The sequence below is a fragment of the Gopherus evgoodei genome, chromosome 2 (genome assembly GCF_007399415.2).
Source record: "Gopherus evgoodei ecotype Sinaloan lineage chromosome 2, rGopEvg1_v1.p, whole genome shotgun sequence".
Classification (NCBI taxonomy): Eukaryota; Metazoa; Chordata; order Testudines; family Testudinidae; genus Gopherus; species Gopherus evgoodei.
The window spans coordinates 247,474,720-247,499,912 of NC_044323.1; the positions used below are offsets into that span (position 1 = coordinate 247,474,720).

Sequence of the window (25,193 nt, forward strand, 5' to 3'; positions counted from 1 at the left end):
AAGCCATCTGGGCTACATGCCACATACGGGATTGCAGCTAGTATCTATTTTTTGCCAGAAAAACCTGGATAAATAATGGAAACAAAACAAAACACCCTCAAAATGGAGCGACTGATTCCTCCAAGATTAAAGCTTGTAAATATTCTGCAGTAAACATTTGTTTCCACTAGTTTACTGATGTTTGGTCTTGGCAATTGGCCATTTTTGTCAACTGGAAAATGAGAAAATGTTTGTGTGGTGCAGTTTCTGATCTCTCTTTATTAACCTCAGGCTTTGGAACACCTTATACTGCTAAACAAAAGCTTCTACAGGGCAACAAAAAAGAAAGGCAGAGAAAAAGGCACAGGAAAAATAAGAAGTTAATTGCAATTGTTGATCCTGTAGTAGTTACGGAAGTTGCTCCTAATGACTCTACGTGGAATAAAAAGATAAAGTGAACGAATATGTTTACTAATATCTAGTGTTTGGTGTAACTGTAGTCTTATTTTTATTCCTTCGTGGAACACTATGCAGTGGCAATGGGAAGTTTCTTACAACAAATACAGTATGTGAAGCAATGTAGTCCAGTGAGTAAGGGCCTGTCTTCACTGGTGATGTTAAAGTGCTGCCACAGCAGCACTTTAACCAGGCTTGTGTAGTCGCGGCACAGTGCTGGAAGAGAGCTCTCCCAGTGCTCTTAAAAAACCACCTCCACGATGGGCTAGTGCATTGTCTATACTGGCAAATTACAGCACTGAAACTTGCTGCATCAGGGGGATGTTTTTTCACACCCCTGAGTGAGAAAGTTGCAGTGCTGCAAAGTGCCAGTATAAACAATCCCTCAGTGTGATCAGAGTACCAGGGGAGCCACACTGAGGTTACTCAGTTAGGGTAAACTGCAAAGAATGGAGCAGACAATCCCCAAGCTGGTAGATATTCTAATACTTAGATTTACCAAGCCAGCACATAATACCTTCCTTGTTACCCAAAAGCCAACAACACAGTTCCCTTAAAGCAACCCAGCCTTAGGCCTCCACCCAGACACTCAAGTCAAATATGATGAGGATAACTGAAAATTTTATTAAACGTATAATAAAGTTCTACCAATCTCAAAGGATAAAACACATTACCTCTGAGGTTAATGAATATTTCAGATCTTACCTAAATACATGCTTACAGCCAATTCTTATTAACTAAACTAACATTTATTAATAAAGAAAAGAGAGAGAGTATCAGTTAAAAGATCAGCATACCTACAGACATGAGTACAGTTCTGAGATCAGTTTCATAGTAGAGATGGTGAACTTTGCCGTTGCAAGGAGTTCTTTCAGAATTAGTCCATAGGTTATAGTTCAATGTTCATATTGAGGGTGATCCAGATGGGACTGGAGATCTCGGTCTTATGACTCAAGCCTCCCCTGGATAAAGCATCAAGCAGATCTGAGATAAAAAGGATCAGGACCCAAGACAACATTTGCAGATCTTCTCTTGACAGCTCGAAGTCCTTAGGCGAACAGTAGGCAATCATGGAGACTTTGAAGTAGACCTATTTCCTAAGCATCACTGGTAATTAGCTACAGAGATTAACATAAGGCAGTTGCCTGTTTTCCACTATTCAGAGGTGATTGCTATACATTTCAAAGAGAGATGAATACAGTGATATCACTATTTGTACATTTCATTTAAATATTAAGATCTCCTTTTGATCTCTGAATTAAAAGAATACAGTATAGGCAGGGACTCTTTAGTAACATTATTAACCTCTAACAATATATATATATATATATATAAATACAAAAACCCACAAACATTATCTAATAATATGTCCCTAAAAGTTGAATTTGGGTCATTTATCCTGCAGGATGCTTAACCCTTTCTGGCCATGTGTCACAGTAAGGAGGTCTGGGTCAATACCCAGCTCAGCTACAGACACTACACACTAAAATAAAGGGTCATACTCTATGTATCACATGTTCTATGAACATGCATAACTGGGAACATGCAAACCTAGCTGTAATTTCTCATTATTATTTGGATCACTTGTTGCAGGGGCTTATATGTATCTTCTTTGTAATAGGCAATGGCAGCTATATAACCAGGAACAAAACCACTCAGGGATAGTGGGCTCATTTGCATCTATTGTTTATTCCTTTTTCTTAAAGAAAGCTGGCATGCTCAAGTTGACAGTGACCATGAAGTGATGTTTGAAGTAAGCAAACGTATGCAAGGCTGCACCTATTTTAGCTACTTATTGTATGTTAAAATGTTGCCGAACTGGGATCTATATATTAATTGTCAAAACATTAGGAGTTAACATGTTGTTTTGACATTGTCAGAGCTTTATCTCCTTATATTTAATGAGACCACTCAGTCTTAAAACTTAAAACTGACTGTAAAAAAATAAATTTCACTAAAAATATATTTTAAAATAACAGAACTTGAAGGCTTTAAAACTTTTATTTCCGTAAAAATGACATACATTAAATTGTCAGTTGATTCAGTGTGTCCAAAATATTAATGCTTCCAGGTAAGTTCAGGGATCTGTTTCATTTGGTCAGCCACTGGAAGTTTTTCATTGCACTGCAGAAAAGCTGACAGTTCTGAAAGCTGCAGGTAGAAGTTCCAAATAGGATTTATGTCACCACTGGTCCCTTTACAAATTATGATAAATAGCAGTTTTCAGAAAGAAAATGTCCATAGTTTATGAATGTTTTATTTGCTGTATATTCAAGCAATTCATTCCTGCATAAATTTCAATAATGTTAGTTAACTCTGGGTTTAGAGATTGGTATCTAGGACATCTCTAATTCAAGATTTCTCAATGTTTGCATTATAAATCTGTATTTTCAGAACAGGCATATTTTCCAGATCCTATTTTTCAGATAATTAGGAGGCAGTAATAAAAATTAGTTCCAGGATTTGGCAAAAGTGGTTCCAGTCTATGATTACACACACGCACACGCACTCTTATATATAGTGTGTGAATTTTATATATAGTGTATATATTTTGTATATATTACATACAGAAAAGTGTATGTGTGTGTGCATATATATAAAAATAAATAAAATATAACATTTTAAAACAACAACAAAACACATTTTTGCCATGGCCTGGAATTAATTTTTACTTCTGACTCCTAATCTTCTGAAAATACAGATTTATAGTACAAACACTGATAAATCTTGAATTAAAGATGTCCTAAATACCAACCTGCTAAACCTGGAGTTATATTAATTAAAATATACACACATTATACACTTTCCCCCCAGAAGTATATAGTACTTTTGTTTTAAATTACAAGACAATCATATAAAAAGGGTTTGCAGGGTTAATTATTTTTTACATTTGTTTATTAAAACTACTTTGATTTTTTTTAATTAAATTTGACAAACTATATGGTCTCAATTTTTCTAATATATTTGATTTTTAAATCAGGTTTAAAACAGTTTGTTTATTTGATAAACTGATTTTTGCATAACATTTGCTATTGTAGATTCAAAATATACACAAAATATTGCTAATAACACAGAATACACTTCAAGCTGCTCAACGGAGAATGTGTGAAGAATAGGCTATAAAGTGCATATGAAGAAATCTTTGCATGCAAGGCCAAATCTGAATCTTTTGAAGTCAATTTCAAAAGTTCACTTGACTTCAGTGAGAGTAGAATGGGAGGGAAGGTAAGATGCAAAGACAGATGCATTGTTTATATATAGTGGGAATATCTAGAGTTATGTTAGTTAATGTTAACAAAATGATTATTGGAAAAAAGATAAAAACTCATGCTTCGGGGCTTACCACAATCATTAACTATTAAGTATTAGGATGAGACCTTCATAGGGGAATATTTTCCTCATCTATCTATTGTAGGGCTCTTGCATCTTCCTCTGAAGTATCTGATGCTGGATACTGGACTAGATGGACCATGAATCTGAGCCATCTAGTCCAGGAAACGCAAACTGTATTTATTGCTAAACAGAACAGACCCACTCTGTGTCATTTATTCTGAAGCTTACCTGTACGTTCAGTTTACTTTAGCTCCTGCTTGTAGCAAGCTGCATTGTTATGGTTTAGGTGTCAGTGTGAATTGAATCCACTCAGGGAAGTGTGTGCATTGGAAGTGACAGAGAACTGGCAATGAACGTAAGTGTTAATTATACTGAAATTTGGCATGTTGTTTATTTGAAAATTAGCTCCTGAATAATGCTGTCTCCCTTGTGTCGCTCTTTTGTGGAATTATGCCTCCCTGTGCTATCATTTTGTTCAACCTTGAAGTGTTCAAGAAAATGGCAAACAGGTCAGTGAATACTAGAGAAAATGGGTATTTTAAAATTCTAGGAAAAAAATATGGGCCCTTCTAATATTGTGACAGTGCTTCATAAATATTTTACAGCAATCACAATACAGACAAAATTTCCACAACAGCTACCATGTAGTATCTAGAATAGTACAGTATTTCCATGTACTTGAAATAGGAAATAATGCCTGGATCTCATATAGCATTTTATGGCAAATATTATTAAGGTTTATACTCGTTCATAAACCGAATATTTTTGGTAAAAAAGTGACACAACAAAGAGCGAGGGTTGACTTATAAATGGGTCTACACCAAAATTGGATGATTTTAAACTCTATGGAATCATTGAATTGAATATCTAATACAGGGATTTGCAACCTTTGGCATGTGGCCCACCAGGGTAAGCACCCTGGTGGGCTGGGCAGGTTTGGTTATTTGACGGTTTGTTTACCTGCTGTGTCCGCAGGTTCAGCCGATCGCAGCTCCCACTGGCTGTGGTTCGCCACTGCAGGCCAATGGGAGTGGCAGGAAGTGGTGGCCAAACATCCCTCGGCCCACACTACATTCCGCCACCACCATTGGCCTGGAGTGGTGAACCGCAGCCAGTGAGATCCTCAATCAGCCGAACTTGGGAATGGCGAACTGCGGCCACAGGGAACTGAGGAGCTCCATGCCTGCAGACGCTCCAAGTAAACAAAACGTCCTGACCCGCCAGCAGCTTACCCTGATGGGCCGGGAGCCAAAGTTTTCCAACCCCTGAAATAGAGGGTTGGCTTATGAAAGGGTCATACAGTTTTTGCTATTTTTACCTATCCATTTTGGGTGGTCGGCATATAAATGAACGGGCTAGTGAACAAGTATGTATGGTATATACTTTAATATGTATACACTATTATGGTATCACTGTCCACTGTATGTGTTTCCTTTATATATACATATACATATACATATAAAATCTAAAATTGATATATCTACGATATGATAATAACAAGCGAAGGGAAGTGATATAGGAAGGAGTAAGAAGGGTTACATTGCAAGAAGGGAAATAACATTAATCCTGTTATGGAGTGAACAAATATTACTCATTCTGATTTTTCTTATTTTAATTTTTTTTAAGGAAATAAGATGAGATCAAAATGGAGGAGTACTGGAACCTAAGAACCAGGCAAAATAAGTGGTTGTCAAGAAGGAATTTGACAGCTGAGAGTGAGAATGATTGATCCAAAATAAGAGCAACCTGGTTGAGAATAATGGTCATGTGGTTAATGCACTAGAATAAGGGTCTGGGTTTACTTCCCTGCCACAGGCTTCCTGCATGATCTGTGCACTGCAGTCCTTGGTTTCCTGTCTACAAATCAGGATGACAATTCCTTTGTCTCTGTTGGCTGTCTAGTTAAGCAGGACACTCCTGGAGGCAGGGATTCTCTTACTAAGTGTTTGTACAGCATCAAGAAAAGTGAGACCACATCTGAATGTGCCATACGTAAGTGCTACTGAAATACAAATTGAAAATTGGGGAAACAATTTTGTGAAAACAATTGAAGTTGTTTCTGTTGTGCAGGGTTCAAAACAGACCCTTTTAGTTTGTTTGTCTTTTGTCTTATGAAATTATGAAAACCTAGTTTTCAGTAAAATAGTCCAGAAAATGAAAAATTTCAGTAATGTTGAAAATTTAGATTACAATTTTGATTGAAATTTCAATTTAAAATGTCACAGGAACAGTTTGCAAAAAATGGGAAAGGCCAGAATGTCAACAGTTTTTTTTTTTTTTTGCAACTTGTTTTGTGAAGAATTTTTTGCATGAGTAAAGTTGACTGTCTCTAATAATAATAAGAAATGCCAGGCCAGATGCATGGGACAGCATGAGACAAGGAAACCTTAAGGCTCCACAGAACCCCCTTGCATAAAGTCTCAGTCCTGCAGCATGGCATGAAGAGTTAAGCCTCACACAATGGGGAGCTAAAGGACATGATATGGGGCAAACAAGCCATCTAGATCACTGTTGAAAAGAGAGAAAAAGATTTTGGAGGAATAGGAAAAAATGGCTGAAGTTCGTAGGCAGGTTGTTTAAAATGTGTCACGTTGGCAGGTCTGAAGGAGTTAATATGAAAATCTCCTCCTGCATCCCAGCTGCTATGTTGAAAGTCACTGCTTGAGGCTAACTGTAGTGCCGAGGCACTTAAATATCTACTCAACATTAAGATTTACCAGAGGCTTGTGAAAATAACTATCTTTGGTTACCGAAGAGGAACACCAAATAATTTGATAGCTGCTGCCCTGTAGCAATTGTTCTTGGTCTGAAAGACAGGAACTCTCTCTTCTTTTTGTAAACAGCATCGTTATTGCTGTCAAGAGAAGGCAAAGAAATAAAGGACTTCATTCAGCGCCTCACTATCTGAAAAAGCTGCAGGCTTGACTTGCATCTTCTATGAGATAGAAGATAATGCCCACAGCTATTACACAAACTCCTTGTTTAAGACAGAGAATGGAACCACTATTGTGGCACATCACTCACTTGTGGACTGGTGCTACCTCACTAAAACCAACTACATGCGTCCTATTAATCATAGCAATGTAAAGTAACAATGCAAAGGATACAATAATAGTATGTGACAATCCCCGCATGAACTTTTTTAGGACTGCCTATCCTGACATCCAAGCAGTTTTGTTGCTCTCCAAAACGCATAAATAAATAAATGTCATGTGACATTTTACAATCCCTCCCCCCCAATCTCTGTTGCCTTATTTGACTTTATATACATATATATTTAGGGGTAGGCAGGCTAAGCCCTACACAGATGCATGTGAGATGGAAATTCTGCTCTCTGGGTGATGGAGCAGCTCCAGAATCACTACCCCAAAGGCTACTCCAGCCCAATCGCAGATCCCTGTGTGACGATCCATGTAGTAGTGAATCTTCCATCCCTAGCTTCTATGCCCCGACTTCTACTATCCTTTAGCACTGCTATGCGGAGAACTTGGTTGGGCTCATACCATGCCAGGGAGGGACAATTCAAACACATCTTCAAATGCAAAGGAGCCCACTAAAGGGGAGGCGATTATACTTGCCCCATACTGTAGTTTGGCCAGTTGAGGTGCAACCCTTGGTAACTGTAGAAGTTCTTCACTCTGGACCAAATCTTGTGGAAGGATAAGAACTTCAAAGGCAATGAACCAGTGCTCTTCCCTTTTGAGGTGAGAGGAAGGAGGTCTCCGCCTCTGCACACTGCAGTCAACTGTTGTACAGTGAATGTCTGAGCCCCACTACATGGAGTGTTTTAGGAGAGTCACCTAAGACATGGCCAGGGAATGTGCTTCCACACAGGTAAAGAGTAGCGTAGGGGATATGAAAACTATAGAAGCTCCAAGGCTGTAGTATCTGCCACAAAGCAGCTCTGCTCTTGCTCTGCAACCTAAGTAGAGAATTCCATTTCCCTCCTGCTTCCCCAGAGACCCAACTTGGTGCAAGATTTGTTTGCTAAGTTTGTATATAAGGGTCAGGATTTTCTGTAGAACTGAATAAGGTTTTGCAGGGTGTGAGGTGGGGAAAGGATTTCAAACATCAGCATGCCTGACACTTCAGTTAGTCAATGGTGTTAAGAAGAGATAGTTGAACAAAGCACTTTCTTAAACTATTCAAAAAGGCAGCTCTTTCTGGTTGAAGCATTTACAAAAGCTGTCATCTTAGTTAGTATAAAGAAAATTTCCAGCTACTTGTATGCTCAGAGAAAATGCAAATGCAGCGGATACATGTGAGCAAATTATTTTTAGCACTCTAGGTGAATAGCATGTCACACACCTTTGTTTTATATTTTACAAACAATGTTTATTTGAGTTTGTAATTAATTTTCTGGGAAGTTTCTTCCTTCACAGCTCCAAAAATTTGGCACAGAGTAGAGCAAAGCCTAGACCCGCTTATGGCAGTTGGCATTTCCGACATTTTAAAATAACTTAATTGCTTTCTTATTCAAGCCACAAAAATGGTTTACTCTTATTGCTGAGAGAGACAAGCAATTGATGTACAGTCTAAACTTTGTAAGGTAGATAACTGCTAAGTGTAACATGACTTGGTTACAATTCCCTTTGATATAGTATATGCATTGTTTGAAGTTCCCCATGTGTGGAGCATTCTGGTTTTTATGACACATCATTGATTTCAGGCACTGTAATTAAATATTGTTTTGAAGTGGACATGCTGTGCAGATATCATTGTGGAGTTCCATGTATGCTGTCTCTCAATGATTTAAATATCAAATTTATTTAGTTTATATGTAATTTGCTAGCTCTGCAACCTCAGGGATCTGGACAATATTATTAGCAACAAAGATTCTGTATTCAAAATTAGTTATCAATTCTGCTGATGGTGCATAAGACAGAAAATAATCTAGGTCCTTGTCTCATAGCTTTATTGGCTCCGCTATTCTAACAATAGAAAGTAGTAAACAACTATTTTATTCAGAAAAGTAATCAAATATGACTTTGAATTCACAGAGATTTTGTTGAGTAATAATGTTCCTTTTTGCATAGTCATTTTTCTAAATATAGTAGTACCTTAGTAATATTGTGGTGATAATGTTAAATACTACTACTACTATATGCTATATGATGATTCATAACGATTCAGAAGCCTGTAGGCTTGATCGTTCCTTCTGAGAAGGAAACATGCATCACTATGTCTCTTGTCAAATTACAAATGTATCAGTTAATTTTACAGTGGAAGCAGTGGTGTTTATCTGTAGAGCCCTGCGTTGGTACAAAATTTGTGTCCACATCTGACCCACAATCTGCAAACATGGTCCACGGATATCTGCAGGTTTCAAGAGCTCTGTTTATTTGCATTCTGGAGGGAAGAATCATTGACAGTAGGTACATCTTCACACTGTTGCCAACAACTTTATTTGACACAAACTTTATGACCTAATAAATGTAAATGTCTACTATGAAACTAATGATGGATGAACCATGTTATCTCACAAGATTTCCGGTTGGTCTAGAAACAGTATGAAAGCATGTTTCCTGAGAAATGTTAACAAATTCACGGCTAATCTTAGACAGAACTGGAAAATAATTGGATGTGAAAAGGCAACACTAGCTTTCTCTGACCTTTTGCCATATTCCATTCTCAACCCAGAGTGAGGTACTCAAGGTACTACACAGCTTTCAATTAGAATATATTTAAAGACATCATAAAACAACTTAAAGACAGTTTGTAAGCATATTGGGTAGAAAGGGTGTCTTCCTATAAGTGTAGACAGTACCTGACCTATTGTGGATCCTAACAGTATACAAATGATTGACAGTTGGCTTGAAATTTTCTTGCTAGCTTTATGCTTTGGAAAAAGTGGGTATTTACAAGAACAGGGAAGTTTAATTTTATGCCCATTTTGGACTTTGATTTTTGAATGGTCTGTAGTGGAAGCATCAGTTCTCAGAGAATAAGATGATTTTATTTTTCTTCATAAGCATACCCCTATACAGTGTTCAAATTCAAACACCGTTGAAGGAGCATGGGACCTCTGAGAATTCAATAAAAAAAAATTCTCTCCCCTGCCCTTTAACCTGCTTAGTTATTCATGTGCTGCTGAGCTGTGATGGAAGCCATAGAATGCTAGAAATGTAGGGCTGCAAGGGACCTCGAGGCCATGAAGTCCAGCTCCTTGTGCTGATGAAGGGCCAAGTAAAACTAGACCGTCCCTGACAGGTGTTTGTCTAACTTGTTCTTAAAAACCTTCCACGACACCTTCCGTGGTGGGGATTCCACAGCATCCCTTGGTAACCTATTGCAGAGTTTAATTACTCTTACAGTTAGAAAGACTTTCCTAATATCTAACCTAACTCTCCCTTGTTGCAAATTAAGACCATTACTTTCCTATCTTTAGTGGATGTGGCAAACAATCACAGTTCTCTTTATAGCAGGTTTTAAATATTTGAAGACTATTATTGGGGCCCTTTCAGTCTTCATTCCCAGTTTTTTTTAAACCTTTCCTCATAAGGTCTTGTTTGCTAAACCCCTTATCATTTTTGTTGCCCTTCTCGGGATTCTTTCCAATTTGTCCACATCCTTCCTAAAGTGTGATGCCCAGAACTGGACATAGCATTTCAGATGAAGCCTCACCCCTGCCAAGTAGAGTGGGATAATAAATACAACAATCCTATTAATATAATAAATAATTATATTAGCCTTTTTCTCAACTGCATCACATTGTTGACTCATTTGATTTGTGATCCATTATAACCACCATGTCCTTTTCAGCAGTATTACCACCTAGTCAGTTATTCCCCATTTTGTATTTGTACATTTGATTTTTTCTTTCTAAGTGTAGTACTTTGCACCTATCTTTACTGAATTTCGCTTGTTGATTTCAGATCAATTCTTCAATTTGTCAAGGCCATTTTCAATTTTAATCCTATCCTCCAAAGTGCTTTCAACTCCTCCCAGCTTAGTGTCATCTGCAAATTTTATAAACATACTCTCCACTCCATTATCCAAATCATTAATGAGACAATTGGCTAGTACCAGGACTGACCCCTGCAGGACCCCGGTAGATATACCCTCCCAGTTTGATACCAAGCCGTTGATAACTACTATTTGATTGCAATTTTTCAAGCAGTTGTGCACCCACCTTATAGTAATTTTATTTAGACTACATTTCCCTTATTTGCTTATGAGAATATCATGTGGGACTGTCAAAAGCCTAACTAAAATCAAGATATAACACATTTACTGGTTCATCCTATCCCACTAGATCAGTTATCTTGTCAGAGAAGGAAATTAGGTTGGTTTGGCCTAATATGTTCATGACAAAGCCATGCTGGCTGTTTGTTGTAACCCTATTATCTTCTAGATGCTTACAAATTGATTGTTTAATAATTTGCTTCAGTATTATTTCATTTAGGTTGACCAGTCCCTGGGTCCTCTCTGTTCCCCTATTTAAAGATAAGTACTACATTTGCCCTTCTCCAGTACTCTGGGACCTCCCACCCTCCAAGGGGTCTCAAAGATAATTGCTAATGGTTCTGAGGCTGCTTCGGCTAGTTCCTTAAGTACCCTAGGCTGAATTTCACTAGGCTCTGATTACTTGAATTTCTCTAACTTTTCTAATTATGCTTAAACCTGTCCTTTCCATATTTTGGCTTGTTTCCTTCCCCCTTGTTGAAATATTGCAATAAGTACCTGATCACTTTTAACTTTCTTAGTGAAGATTGAAGCAGAACAGGAATTAAACATCTCAACTTTCTTGTTGTCATCAATTACTAGCTCTTCTTCCCCCTAAGTAGAGAACCTACACTTTCCTTTCTCTTGTTCTTAATGTATTTTAAGAATGTCTTCTTAATGCCTTTTATGAACCTGGCTAGGTGTAACTCATTTTGTGCCTTAGCCTCTCATTTTATCCCTACATGTTTGTGCTATTCTTTTGTTCTCATCCCTAGCAATTTGCCCACGTTTCCACTTTTTGTAGGATTCCCTTTTGATTTTCAAGTCATTAAAGAGCTCCTGGGGGAGCTGTAATGGCTTCTTACTCATCTTCCTATTGTTATGTATTTGGTTGTCATGGTTTTTGTTCCTATGGCAACTGAGTTAGATTATTAGGGGATAGCCCAGCCAGCTTCGGCCGGTTAGGCGAGCTCTGTGTCTGTAAATAAATGGTAGTTTTGTTAGCTGTTTGCTGTCTGGCCTCAAGTGATTTCTTCCGAAACCAGCTGCCCTCAAGAATATAACACGTGGCAATGAGGGTGGGATTCCGGTGCTGCTCCAGTAACAGAAGGAAGTAGAAGTCAAGGTAAAGAACAAAAAACAAAAAAACTGCTTGTTTGCACTGACTGTGAAAGTGAAACTGAAAATCATGGCTATTCTGACTGTGCCACTGGAACCTTTTGATGAGAATATAGTGCAGTGGTGTTGCCGACACAAAGTGCCTGAGGGGGGCAACAGCGGGGTTCGTTACCAAGTGTCCTTCTCTCCAATAAACACACCACGGTGAAGAAGCAAACAAAATTTAATTGAGATCTCAAAGCAGTGCAAGGAGACTGATGCCTCAAATCAAGCACACCTACACAAATGGCTTTTCCCTTTTTATGTTTTTTTTTCTCTTTCTTCTTTCTTCCCCCCTCCTTCTCCTTCCTCCCCCTATAGCAATTACATAAGTGCAGGTGCATTAAGTAATCTTGGCCGCGGCAGCTCGTTAGTAAGTTTTCCTTCTGCAAGTTATCTTGCCCTGCTAAAGGTGCACAGGCCTTATCGCTACTGCTTTAGACCGGTTTGAGCTGTGCTGCAACTGATAACTTACTGTTGCACATTTAATTTCACAGCTGCTAGCTTTCTAGATCAAGTAGAGTTCAACATGGAGGAGCTTTGGTTCATTGAGGCCTAGATTTATGCCTAGTGACACCAACAGTGGCATGTGTATACTGAGCGTTTTGAGCTTTTTGTTATTGCAAATGACATTACAGAAGCGAAGAAGGTGCCAGTATTCTTAAGTGTTGTAGGGGCTAAAGCCTACTCCCTGCTATGCAGCTTACTACACACCCTGTTAAGCCTGAGACTAAATCTTACAGTGACATTGTAGAAATCCTGGGGTCCCATTTTTCCCCAAAACCACTGGTAATTGCTGAAAGATATCGGTTCCACAAAAGAGACCAAAAAGAAGATGAAACAGTTGTACAATTTGTAGCAATTTTAAAAAAGCTAGCAGAACACTGTGAATTTAAAGAGATGTTAAATGATGCCCTGCGTGACAGGTTAGTGTGTGGCCTGTACAGTGAAGCTATACGGAAGCGCCTACTGACAGAGGCTCAGCTTACATTACAGAAGGCTGTTGATATTGCTGTCTCCATGGAACTGGCTACAAGGGAGGCACAATACATTGGTGCATCCCCTAGAGTGCAAAAAGTGTCACAAAACTGCAGAGTCAAGAATGTTACCGCTGTGGTGAGCCAGGTCATCAGGCATCAGAATGCTGGTGTAAGGACCTGGTGTGTCGACACTGTGGCAAAAAGGGACACACTGAGCGTGCTTATAAACAAAAGAAAAAGAGGCCTGTGGTCTGGCCGACAAAAAGAGGAACCCTGCATACCCTAGAGCAGACCCAGGATGATCAAGGTGACACCTCATCGCAAGAGGAAGTGCCACTGCATGTTTTGTCTTTGGCAGTGGGCTCACATGAATACTGGGTAACCCCGTTGTTGGATGACAAACCTATACGCATGGAACTGGACACCGGTGCAGCCATCTTGCTGGTCTCCGAGACTGTATATAAAGAAAAGCTACAGCACCTTCTGCTTAAGGCAACAAAAACTGTTCTGAAGACGTATACGGGAGAAGCTGTGCCCATGTTGGGCACTATTGATGTTAAGGTGGAGCTCAATGGACAGGCTGCTAAATTGCCACTGTTTGTGGTGAGAGGTAACTACCCAGCCTTAATGGGTAGGTCTTGGCTTGGACAGATTCAGCTGAACTGGGCAGAAGGGCACCGGATGACTAAAGAAGAAACCAGTCTAACTCCTATACTAAGGAAACATGCTGCTGTTTTTGGAGAGGATTTGGGAAGTATGAAGGGAATCACTGTGACATTGAACATTAAACCTGACAGTCCACCAAAATATCTGAAAGCCCGAACTGTGCCATATGCCATCAGGCCAAAAGTTGAAGCAGACCTGGAGCGCCTGGTCACCAATGGAGTCCTAATACCAGTTACCCTTAGCCCATGGGCCACTCCTATTGTTCCAATAGTGAAGAAAGATGGCTTTCTCCGGATTTGTGGTGATTTTAAAGTCACTGTCAACCCAATGTTGTGTGCAGAGCAATACCCGCTTCCCTGCATCGATGACCTCTTCGCAGGCCTGGCTGGGGGACGAAAGTTCAGTAAGATTGATCTGAGTCAAGCATATTTACAGATGCACGTCGATGAAAAGTCCCAAGAGCTGTTGACTATTGTGACTCATAAGGGGCTTTATCGATACTGTTGCCTGCCCTTCAGAATAACGTCTGCTCTCACCCTGTTCCAGAGGGCTATGGACCAGATCTTGTGGGGCTTGTCCAGAGTTCAGTGCTATCTGGATGATATCCTGGTCACTGGAAGGAATGAAGAGGATCACTTAAAGAATTTAGAGGCTACCCTACAAAGACTGGAAGAGTATGGCCTATGAGTTCGCAAAGACAAGTGTGAATTCTTCAAGCCCTCTGTTGAATATTTGGAACACATCATTGATTCTGCAGGTCTTCATAAGGCCCCTGCAAAAGTTAAAGCTATTGTGGAGGCTCCCCCACCTCGAAATGTAAGCCAGCTGCGCTCGTTTCTAGGACTACTGAACTATTATGGAAAGTTCATCTCACAGTTAGCCACACTGCTAAAAGCACTTCATGAGCTCCTGGGGCAGAACAAGGCCTGGAAGTGGACTGAAGCCTGATGTTGCATTTAACAAAGCTAAGGATGCGTTGCTAAATTCTGAAGTTCTAACGCACTTTGATCCATCCTTACCCCTACAATTGGCCTGTGATGCCTCCCCTTATGGAGTGGGAGCAGTCGTGTCACACATTATGCCTTTGGGAGAAGAGAGACCTATTGCTTTTGTTTCACGCACTCTAAGCAAAGCAGAAACTAACTATGCCCAAATCAAATGTGAGGCATTAGGAATTGTTTTTGGAATTCGGAAGTTTCATCAGTACCTGTTTGGGCGAAAGTTTACTCTTCTCACAGACCATCGACCTCTGACATCAATTTTTGGACCCTACACAGGCATTCCCCCATTAGCTGCCAGTCGTATGCAACATTGGGCATTGTTACTTTCAGCACACACATATGAAATCAAATATCAGAAATCCACTCTGCAGGGCAATGCAGATGGCCTCTCAAGGTTGCCTTTGCCGGTCAAACATCAAGATAGTGCCCAAAAGGAAATCTTCTACTTTGAACAGGTAGAGAATACACCCATCATGGCTACTCACATAAAGAAGGCAACTCGTGTTGACCCAGTATTGTCCCAAGTTATGGACCTGGTGATGCATGGAAAATCTCGACAAATCTCTCCGGTCTCACCCGATCTTGTTACCTACATGTCCAGGAGGACGGAGTTATCGGTCCACTCTGGTTGTTTGTTGTGGGGGAGATGTGTCATTATTCCACCACCACTGAGATCACAGATGTTAGAACAGCTACATTCCGGTCACTGTGGAATAGTGCACATGAAGGAAATTGCACGAAGCTATTTTTGGTGGCCTGGATTGGATGGTGCTATTGAAGAGAAGGCAAAAGCTTGTATGTCATGTCAGGGTGTGAGGAATGCACCCCAGTGGGCACCCCTACACCCATGGGACTGGCCTGAAAACCCGTGGCAATATATTCACATTGACTTCTCTGGCCCCCTTGAAGGAAGCATGTTCTTGGTGGCAGTAAATGCCCATTCTAAATGGCCAGAAGTCTCTATAATGCAGTCCACTACTGCAGAGAGTACTATCCAAAAACTACGGGGACTCTTTAGTCATTTTGGTGTGCCAGAACAACTTGTGAGCAACAACAGACCGCAGTTCGTCTCTCAGGTGTTTCAAAATTTTATGAAGGCAAATGGGATACACCACATCACGTCAGCACCATATCATCCATCCACCGACGGATTAGCTGAAAGATTTGTGCAGACAGTGAAACACGCTTTGAAATCAGCAAGGGGACAACACTCCATTCAAAAGCGTCTGGATACCTCCTTACTTTCCTACAGAAACACACCTCATGCTACGACCCAGGCATCCCCGGCCTTTCTAATGATGGGACGACAGTTGCATACTTGCTTTGATCTGCTGAAACCTTCTGAATCCCAACAAATTGTGCAACATCAGCAGCAATATCAAGTCATCAGATGGGCACCCAGAGCAAAAGACCGAACCTTTAGCCCGGACAGCCAGTTTTGGCTCTGAATTATACTTCCAGAGTTAAATGGGTCCCGGCCACGATCACCACTCAAACAGGACCCGTTTCCTAGACACTCCGGACTGCAGAGAATCTTACCTGGTGGCGACATGTAGATCAGCTGTTGCTAGGTCATGCCAGTCCTCAGGACACATCTACAGTTGAGTGGTCTGACTTCACCTCTTCTGGTGAGACACCAAATCACAAATCACCTGTTCCTGACTGTTCTCCTCCATTACTGCCGGCGGCTGAGATACCCCTTTGCCCAGTACGAGCTGATACCACCTCCTCACCTGTTCGTGCTGCGGATCCTGAGCCCATGGTACTTTCGAGTGCAACAACACCAGAAGTTCGCCGTAATCCACCTAGAGACAGAAGGCCTCCTCATCAGCTGGATCTTTAGTTAGGGCGAACCCACGGTTATGGGGCAAAATAATCCCCAGGGTTTATCCGGGAATGGAGGCAGTCTACCCTCCTTCTCTAGTCTAGTGTGTGTTTTATTTAGAGGATGTTCTTATTGGGGGGGAGGAATATGTTGTGTATTTGGTTGTCATGGTTTTTGTTCCTATGGCAACTGAGTTAGATTATTAGGGGATAGCCCAGCCAGCTTCGGCCTGTTAGGCGAGCTCTGTGTCTGTAAATAAATGGTAGTTTTGTTAGCTGTCTGCTGTCTGGCCTCAAGTGATTTCTTCCTAAACCAGCTGCACCCAAGGATATAGCACCTATCTTAGCTTCACAGCAGGATAATGTGCAGTTGTGCCTTTAATATTGTATTCTTGAGAAACTGCCAGCTCTCCAGATCTCCTTTTTCTCTTAGTTTTCCTTCCCATGGGACCTTACCTACCATTCTGTCTCTGTTAAAGTCTGCTTTTTTGAAGTTCATTGTACTTCTGCTGCTCACACTCTTTCCTTTCTTTAGAATCATGACATCTCTGACATTCATTTTAATCTGAATTGCTTTCCACCCTCAGATTCACTACCAGCTTCTCCTTGTTGGTCAGAATTAAGTCTAAAATGGCTGTCCCCCTCAATATTTCCTCCCCTTTCTGAAACAAAAAGTTGCCCAGATATGTTTCAAGAACTTATTGAAAAATTTGTGTTTTGTTGTATTACTTTTCCAACAGAAGTCTGGGTAGTTAAAATTCCCCATTACTACCAGATCTGGTGTTTTGGATGTTTCTGTGTTCTACAAATGCCTCATCCACCTCCTTTTTCTGATCTGGTGGTCTACAATAGAGCCCTAGCATGATATCATCCTTATTTTTTACCTCTTTTATCTTGACCCAGAGACTTTCAACTGGTCTGCCTTTCACCTCCTTCTGAATTTCAGAACAAGTGTATCTGTTCTTGATGTATAATGCAACTCCTCTTCTTTTATCCTCCTGTCCTGAACAAGTGATATCCCTCTATACCAATATTTCAGTCATAAAAGTTATCCCACTAAGTCTTTGTGACTCCAATGAAGTCATAATTTAATGTATGTACTAATACTTCCAGTTCTTCCTGTTTATTCCCCGGGCTCCTTGCCGTTGTGTATAGATATCTAAGATGTTGAGCAATTTCCCCCCATGGGTTTCCCTCTTGTTAGTCCTATGATCCTATTGTAATTTCATGGTTATCCTCCCCTTCCCCCCACACCACCCAACATCTAGCCCTTTGTTAAAGTCACCTTTTTTAGGCGTATCTGTGGGTTTTTGTCAAAAACATAAGAAAGGCCATACTGGATCAGACCAAAGATCCATCTAGCCCAGTATCCTGTCTTCTGACAGTGGCCAATGCCAGGTGCTTCAGGGGGAATGAACAGAACAGGTAATCATCAAGTAATTCATCCCCTGTCAACCATTCCCAGCTTCTGTCACCTGTCCTCTTTGATCCTAGTTTAAATCCATCCTCATTAGGTTGCTGAGTCAGTGCTCAAAGATGCTCTTCCCCTGATTGGTCAGGTGGACCCCATCTCTTCCCAGCAGACTCTCTACTCAGAACAGCATCCCATGGTTGAGGAAACCAAACCTGTCCTATTGACACTAAATGTGCATCCATGCATCCATCTCCAGGATGCATGTCGCCCTGCCTGGGCCATTGTCCTCAACTGGGAGCATGGACAAGAACACAACCTGTGCCTCTTATTCCTCTTTCCCTGCTCCCAGAGCCCTATAGTCACTACTGATCCGCTGAGAGTCATACTTCGGACATTAGTGCCCACACGGATGTGCAGCATAGGTTAGTGGTCAGAGGGCTGGATACTTCTCGGCAACCTTTCTGTAATGTCTCAGCTGCAGGCTTCAGGTAGACAGCACATTTTCCAGGCATCCTTTCAGGTCAGCAGATTTTTCAGTTGTGGTCTTGTAGCCACCAGTCAGCTAATCCACATACTTGGATTTCATCGAATTCAAGATGTTTCATAGATTTTACTGTCCCTTGCATGTGACCTGCCCTTACAATTTTTAATACAAAATGTTTTTTTTAAACTGACATTAGCTGAGAATACTAATATAGATGTGCATATGTGTATGTGTATATATATTATTTGTTTAGATAGTCAGCTCTGTGGGGCAGAGAGCATCGTTTTGTTCTGTGTTTGTACAGCACCTAACACAATAGAGTCCTGGTCCATGACTGAGGCTTTTAGGCACTATCTTAATAAAAAGAAGAATATGTGACAAGAATTAATGGATTTAAAATGTCGGTTTTCTTTTGAGACACGAGATGAGTGAGATGATATCTTTGGTTGGATCGTCTTCTGTTTGGTGAGAGAGGCAATCTTTCAAGCTTACACAGAGCTCTTTTTCAGGTCAGGGAAATATACTCAATATCACAGCTAAATACGGGGTGCAACAGGTTGTTTAGCATAAGGAGTTAACACACATTTCAAGGGACATTCAAGGTGGATAGTTAAACTGAATGATTGAAAAGTAAACCGAAAACAGAAATAATAAATGGAAAAGCCCCACGGATGTGCCTTCTCTTCAAAATATTCCCTGTATTAAAGAGCAGTTCTCACTATTGCTATTGATACAATAATGCAATTCAGTTTTTCCAGGTACTGCCTTTAGGGATTTATTTGTACCTGATAGTATCTTAACTGAGTCTAAGCAGCTTTCCTGCTGTGTTTTCTGATGATGTTTTTTTTCTGACAGTATTTGGCTAAAACAAAAACATTCATCTGCATTGGATGAATTTGTACAACTTTACGAATGTAGGTCTACAATTAAATCACAAAGATAACACTTCTCTGTACCCAAAGGACATGGAAAAAGATCTGAGAATACTTTTGTGTTCAAAGTGACCTTGGTCAAAGTTCTGGAAAAATAAATACATAAACCAATGAAGAAGAGTAGATGATAGACATGAGAAGTATATGGAGATTAATGCTACAACCTTACATGTTTTTCAAAAGCAGATTATAAATATTGCATTTTTCCACAAAATTTGACTGAGTTTTAGGAAGAGATGGTGAAAGTCAGCAAAGTCAATGACCTAAAGCTGTCATATTAAAATTGCGTGGAAGGCTTTAATTATAGTAAAGGTTGCAGGATGAAATTTCCATTCCAATTCTAATACTTAGTTTTCCAGGAGGTAAATGGAAGTCCAACCCAGGTAACAATGGTTCTCAATCACTTCCTGCAAATGTCTGAAGCTGATACTGACAGGTCAGTATCAGTATAAATGATATACCCTTTTTAAGATATGCATATTTGAAAAAATACACAATTTATTTTTTTTAAAAACACAAATTTGTATGAACATTTAAATGAAGTAAAGCAATTAGTAGGGAATATGAAAACTGGCTCCAATATTCACCCAACTTTATACACCAGTAAGAAAAAATATGTTGGTCACTTAACAGAAAATGATTTATTGCAGTGGTTCTCAAATGGGGCAAGCATCCCAGGGGAGGCATGGGAACACATCAAGGGAGGCGTGAGCTGTGTGCTTTTTTTTTTTAAGACTTCTCGCTGTCAGCCATGCCTACATAGAGGTGAAGATAAAGAGGGCAGCCGGAGCCCAGCCACCCAAGTCTGAGTTCTCCTTCTCTCCTCTCGATGCTTCACCAGAAAGCACCCCAGACTCAGATCTAATCCTTCATCTTGAGGTGGCAGGTCTCCTGCTGTCAGCCCCAGGGTGGCAGCAACAACACAGAAGTAAGAGTGGCAATGGGGCACTAAGTCTGCTATGAAAAGTGATGACAAATATAACTTTTCACATTGCCTCCCTTCTGTGCTGCTGCTGGCACAGTGCTGTCTTCAGAGCTGAGTGGCAGTATATGTACTTGGGGGGGGCAAGGGTGCATGTAAATGACTACTGACACAAAGAAGAGGGGGCCGATCAAATAAGTATGAGAACCACTGATTTAGTGCAATGCCAGTTCCAACACAGCAACATTCTTTGAAACTAGATCAGGTTGAAATTTTTCGTGTGAAAATTTTTTCCAACTGAACTAATTCTTTTTTTCCTTTCTGGGAAGCTGTCAGTTCCAGACAAAAAAAAAGTCAGTTTTTCTATTTCAGATTTTGAAATGAAATTTTTCATTTTAAATCAATATTTTAAAATGAAACAGTATTTAAAGTGAAAATTAATTTAAAATATTCATTTTGATAAGGAATTATTGAAATGGTACGAAACATCCAGTGGGAAATCCATTTTTCAACTAAACATTTTCAAATAAAGGTCTTTCATTCACAATTTCTCTTGGGGGGAAAAAATTAGTCTTCTGGGCAGCTTACTCTGAAACTAAACAAATTTCTGTAGGGGAAGTGGTCAAAGATATAAAAAGTTATATTTTAACGTTTGAATTTACCAAGGAAAGTTTGATGCCTGACACTTTCTGGGCTATGTGAAGGAGACCATGTCTGCTCACCCTACAGGTGGTCTTCCCACACTACTGCTTTGCACTCTGCTGTCCTCTAATCTGAAGCAAAGTCCTTACTGGGACAATGTGAGTCCTAGAAAGCTTTGTCACTTCAATGTAAAATTGCCATAGCTCCACTGACTTCGTTGGCATTATTCCCGATTTGTATTGGCATAAATACAGGTGAATTAGTCTCAGTGTCTACAAAGGTGTCACAAAATTTCTTTGCTGAAGTAAAAGGGTTACTTCTCCACATAGCTTCTACTGTATAGACCAGGGGTCAGCAATCTTTCAGCAGTGGTGTGCCGAGTCTTCATTTATTCACTCTAATTTAAGGTTTCGCGTGCCAGTAATACATTTTAATGTTTTTAGAAGGTCTCTCTCGATAAGTCTGTAAACTATTGTTGTATGTAAAGTAAACACATTTTTTAAAATGTTTAAGAAGCTTCATGTAAAATTAAATTAAAATGCAGATCTTATCAGTGTAGTGCAGTGGTGCTTAACCTGGGGTGCATGCACCCCCTGGGGCAGAGCTGGTGGAAGAATATTTTGCACCCTAGGCGAAACTTCCACCTTGCACCCCCCCCCCCTTGCACATCAGTTCATTGAGGGGCAAATCCCAACGAGCCTTTAGAGACCCAGGGGTCAGCCTGCCCAGGGGCTAGCCATGCCCAGAGGCTGCTCCCCAGACCAGGTTCCCCCCTCCCCACCCCCTGAACTCTGCTGGAGGGTGCACAGCCCCCCTGCGAGCCCTCCCCACCCCATCCAGGTGGCCCCCGCCCCGAGTCCACTCACTGGCTTTGCCGGGCTTGGGCCGCTGCAGCAGCTCGGCAGGGAGGAGCCGCCTTCCAGAGGCACCAGAGAATCAGAGTGTCCCGCTTGCAGCAGCAGCAAGCCCCCGCCATGGAGGAGCTGGCACGGTACAGGGGGGCAGCAGCCCTGCAAAGGCGGCAGCACCACTAGCAGGGAGCAGCTGTGTCCCCCCGACTCTCCTGCCCAGGCTGTGGCATGGCATCCCCCTGGGGGCTCCTGCAGGCTGCAGTGGATGTATGCGGGCGCCAGCCCCCATGCGCCCTCCGGCTCCCCCCTCCCCTAGGGTTACCATATTTCAACAATCAAAAAAGAGGGGAGAGCCCTGCCCTAGCCCCGCCCCCATCCACTCCCTCCCACTTCCCCCCAACCCCCGTGCTCCTTGTCCCCTGACTGCCCCCTGCTGAGACCCCCCACCCAAACTGCCCCCCCAGGAACCTACCCCCTACCTGTCCCCCGACTGCCCCAACCCTTATCCACACCCTCGCCCCCAGACAGACCCCTGGGGACTCCCACGGCTCATCCAACCACTCCCCACCCTCTGACAGGACCTCCAGAATTCCTGACCCATCCAACCCTCCCCCTGCCCCCCTGACTGCCCCTTACCAGGTCCATGCCAGTCAGACAAAACTCCATGTGGAGTGCTGAGGCAGCGAGGGGGGGGAGCAGTGAGAGGGCAGTGGTGGTGGTGGCTCATACTTCCAGGAGCCACAGAACCCGAGCGCAGTGAGGGCAGAGCTGGGGGGGCATGCCTGCCAAGGCTGCAGCCTGGTGACCTCCCTCGGAGGGATCCTGCACCGGATGCATGTGGGCGGCGGTCCCCATGTGCCCCCCCAGCTCCCCCCTAGCTGCGCTCGGGCTCTGCGGCTCCTGGGACTGTGAGCCGCCGCCCGTCCCGCAGCAGGCTCAGGGCCCTACACCCCGGTGGCTCACACTGGGACCCCTGCTGGCAGCCACATGTCAGGCAATATCAGCTCATGTGCCAAAGGTGGCACGCGTGCCGTAGGTTGCCGACCCCTGGTGTAGACACTATTATGTCCAATTTCCTGCAAAAATACCATATTTATATAAGATAGCCCAAACTGCTTGCTGTTTAAAGCAGAGTTAAAGGCTCTGTGCATGAAATTGCAGTAGCCCTCTATTTCCACAGCTATTTTGTAAGTATGCATATAACCACTTTCGTCAAGGCATTCTCAACAGAATAGGCTGTGATTTTTTCTTCATTGGTAACTTTCACTAGAACTAAAAATGGATTTATGAACATTTTCTATTGTGCCCTCATCAGATTAGCTCAGTCCTTTTGTACGACTCCAAGGAAGGGCAAAGAGAGTACAGTAAATAGATCCAGGGTGAGTAATGACTGCTCACACATCAGATGTTAGAATATTTTCAGGATCACTATAGACTCTTGGGGTAAGGGAATGGAGATACATTATGAAGTATACAAGGCTTCTAGCATTTCACTGAAATGCACAGAGGACGTCTGAGAAAGTAACTGTTTAGGATAAAATTATATATGGAAATTACAATGTATTTCCTCCAAAATTATATTAACCTTGACTGGTGTGATGCTTAAACCATTATGCAAGGTAACAAGATTTTTTTTAAAGGACACTTTTATAGCATCATCTTAAAAGTAGTTAAAACTAATTTACCTGTATTTATGCCAATACAAATCGGGAATAATGCCAACGAAGTCAGCGGAGCTATGGCAATTTTACATTGAAGTGACAAAGCTTTCGAGGACTCACATTGTCCCAGTAAGGACTTTGCTTCAGATTAGAGGACAGCAGAGTGCAAAGCACTAATTACACATATTTAAAACAATAAAGTACATTTTATGAAGATAATTTGCCCTCTGAACTTTCTCTGCTTCCTCTAAAGGGTTGTGTTTGGGAAAAGTCATTTTACATTGCAGTTCAATTTATTTTTTGAGGAAGGCAGAGATGATGGCAATCTGTGGACCAGATTGTGGTGGCATAGGGATTAGTCAGAATCACACACCTTGTGTTCCCTGAGTATAAGATACACTTCAAGCTAGCACCACAAATGTATTTGCTTAACTCTAAAAGGGACCCCAGGAGGTGGGGGATATGGACCTATTATCTGTCTGGGTATTACCATTTTTAAACGCTGAGAGCTGTGGTGGCTGGTATATGGTGGGGCTGCTGATGCTGCACTCCTTCAAACATTACAAGGAGGAATTCTGGCTGAGTCATCATGGGCTTTCACAACGGCATGTGACAGCTACTTTTCTGAACAATGGTGAAGTGACTTAAAAGGACTATCTATCTCTTTTTCTAATCTCTATTCAGATCATTTCTAGACCAGAGATACATTATTAGCCCAAACTTAACAATATCTCCATAAACCACACCATTAAATTATAAAAAAATATGAATTCTATATATTAACCTTGACTGGTGTGATGCTTAAACCATTATGCAAGGTAACAAGATATTTTTTTAAAGGACACTTTTATAGCATCATCTTAAAAGTAGTTAAAACTTGATCAGAATGTTAGGTTTACTTTCCTGTTCTATCTTTTATTATTCATTTTCACAGCATCTTGTGTGCATGCAGACTCACTCTTAGCTGCTAAGATTTGGCTTATGTGTGTCAAATGTTTGCTTTCAGATATCAACATGGCAGGAGAACCAAAACCATACAGACCAAAACCTGGAAACAAGCGGCCACTTTCAGCCCTTTACAGGTAGGTTGTTTATTAAAATAGCTGGGAACTAGTTGCAATTTTATTGGGAAAATTATACCACCCTGAGGGCCTTGTTCCTATTTTAAGAATATTTCCAACTAGATGGCAGGGGATAGCCCATATGAGTTAAATGAAGTCGGTATTTTTCCCTATGTAACTAGAGTGTGTGCTGTTACATTACATCAAGGAGATGTTAAGTGGCAGAAATGTTAAGTCTTGTGGGAACCAAAAGTTTTAGAACATGAGAAAAGGGTGAGATCTGTACTGTTAGATTTTATACTTCTTAAGAGATTCACTCCAGAACAATTACCTTTGGCTTCTTCTGCTAAAACTGCCTATTTAATGTCTTTATTAAGCACTTAATTGACACAAACACAAGAAGCAGGTGGAAAAAGCAGAATTCCTGCCTTATATGCACTGGCAAAAAAAAAAAGTACAAATAATAGCCGGGATTTGATAGGACAACAAAAACCAAATGTTTTTTCTAATAAATAATCCCAGGAGGTGTTCAAATGCCTTCTCAGATCATTAGTAATGATTTGCACATATACAGAAAAGAAATAAAGAACCAAAATCAGTATATTGGGTGACATCCTGACCCGACAGATGTCATTGGGAAAACTATAATTGACATCACTGGGGCC

The 25,193-nt window shown here is 41.1% G+C and overlaps 1 protein-coding gene across 4 annotated transcripts in view; it reads left to right on the forward strand.

Moving 5' to 3' along the window:
• The window catches only part of RALYL (RALY RNA binding protein like), a 655,965-nt gene that overhangs the window by 502,803 nt on the left and 127,969 nt on the right, over positions 1-25,193 (forward strand). For all 4 annotated transcript variants that reach the window (XM_030553367.1, XM_030553368.1, XM_030553369.1 and 1 more), the window contains one exon: positions 24,474-24,549. In XM_030553367.1, the coding sequence (XP_030409227.1) occupies positions 24,474-24,549 (76 nt within the window). The remainder of the gene's footprint in view (positions 1-24,473; positions 24,550-25,193) is intronic.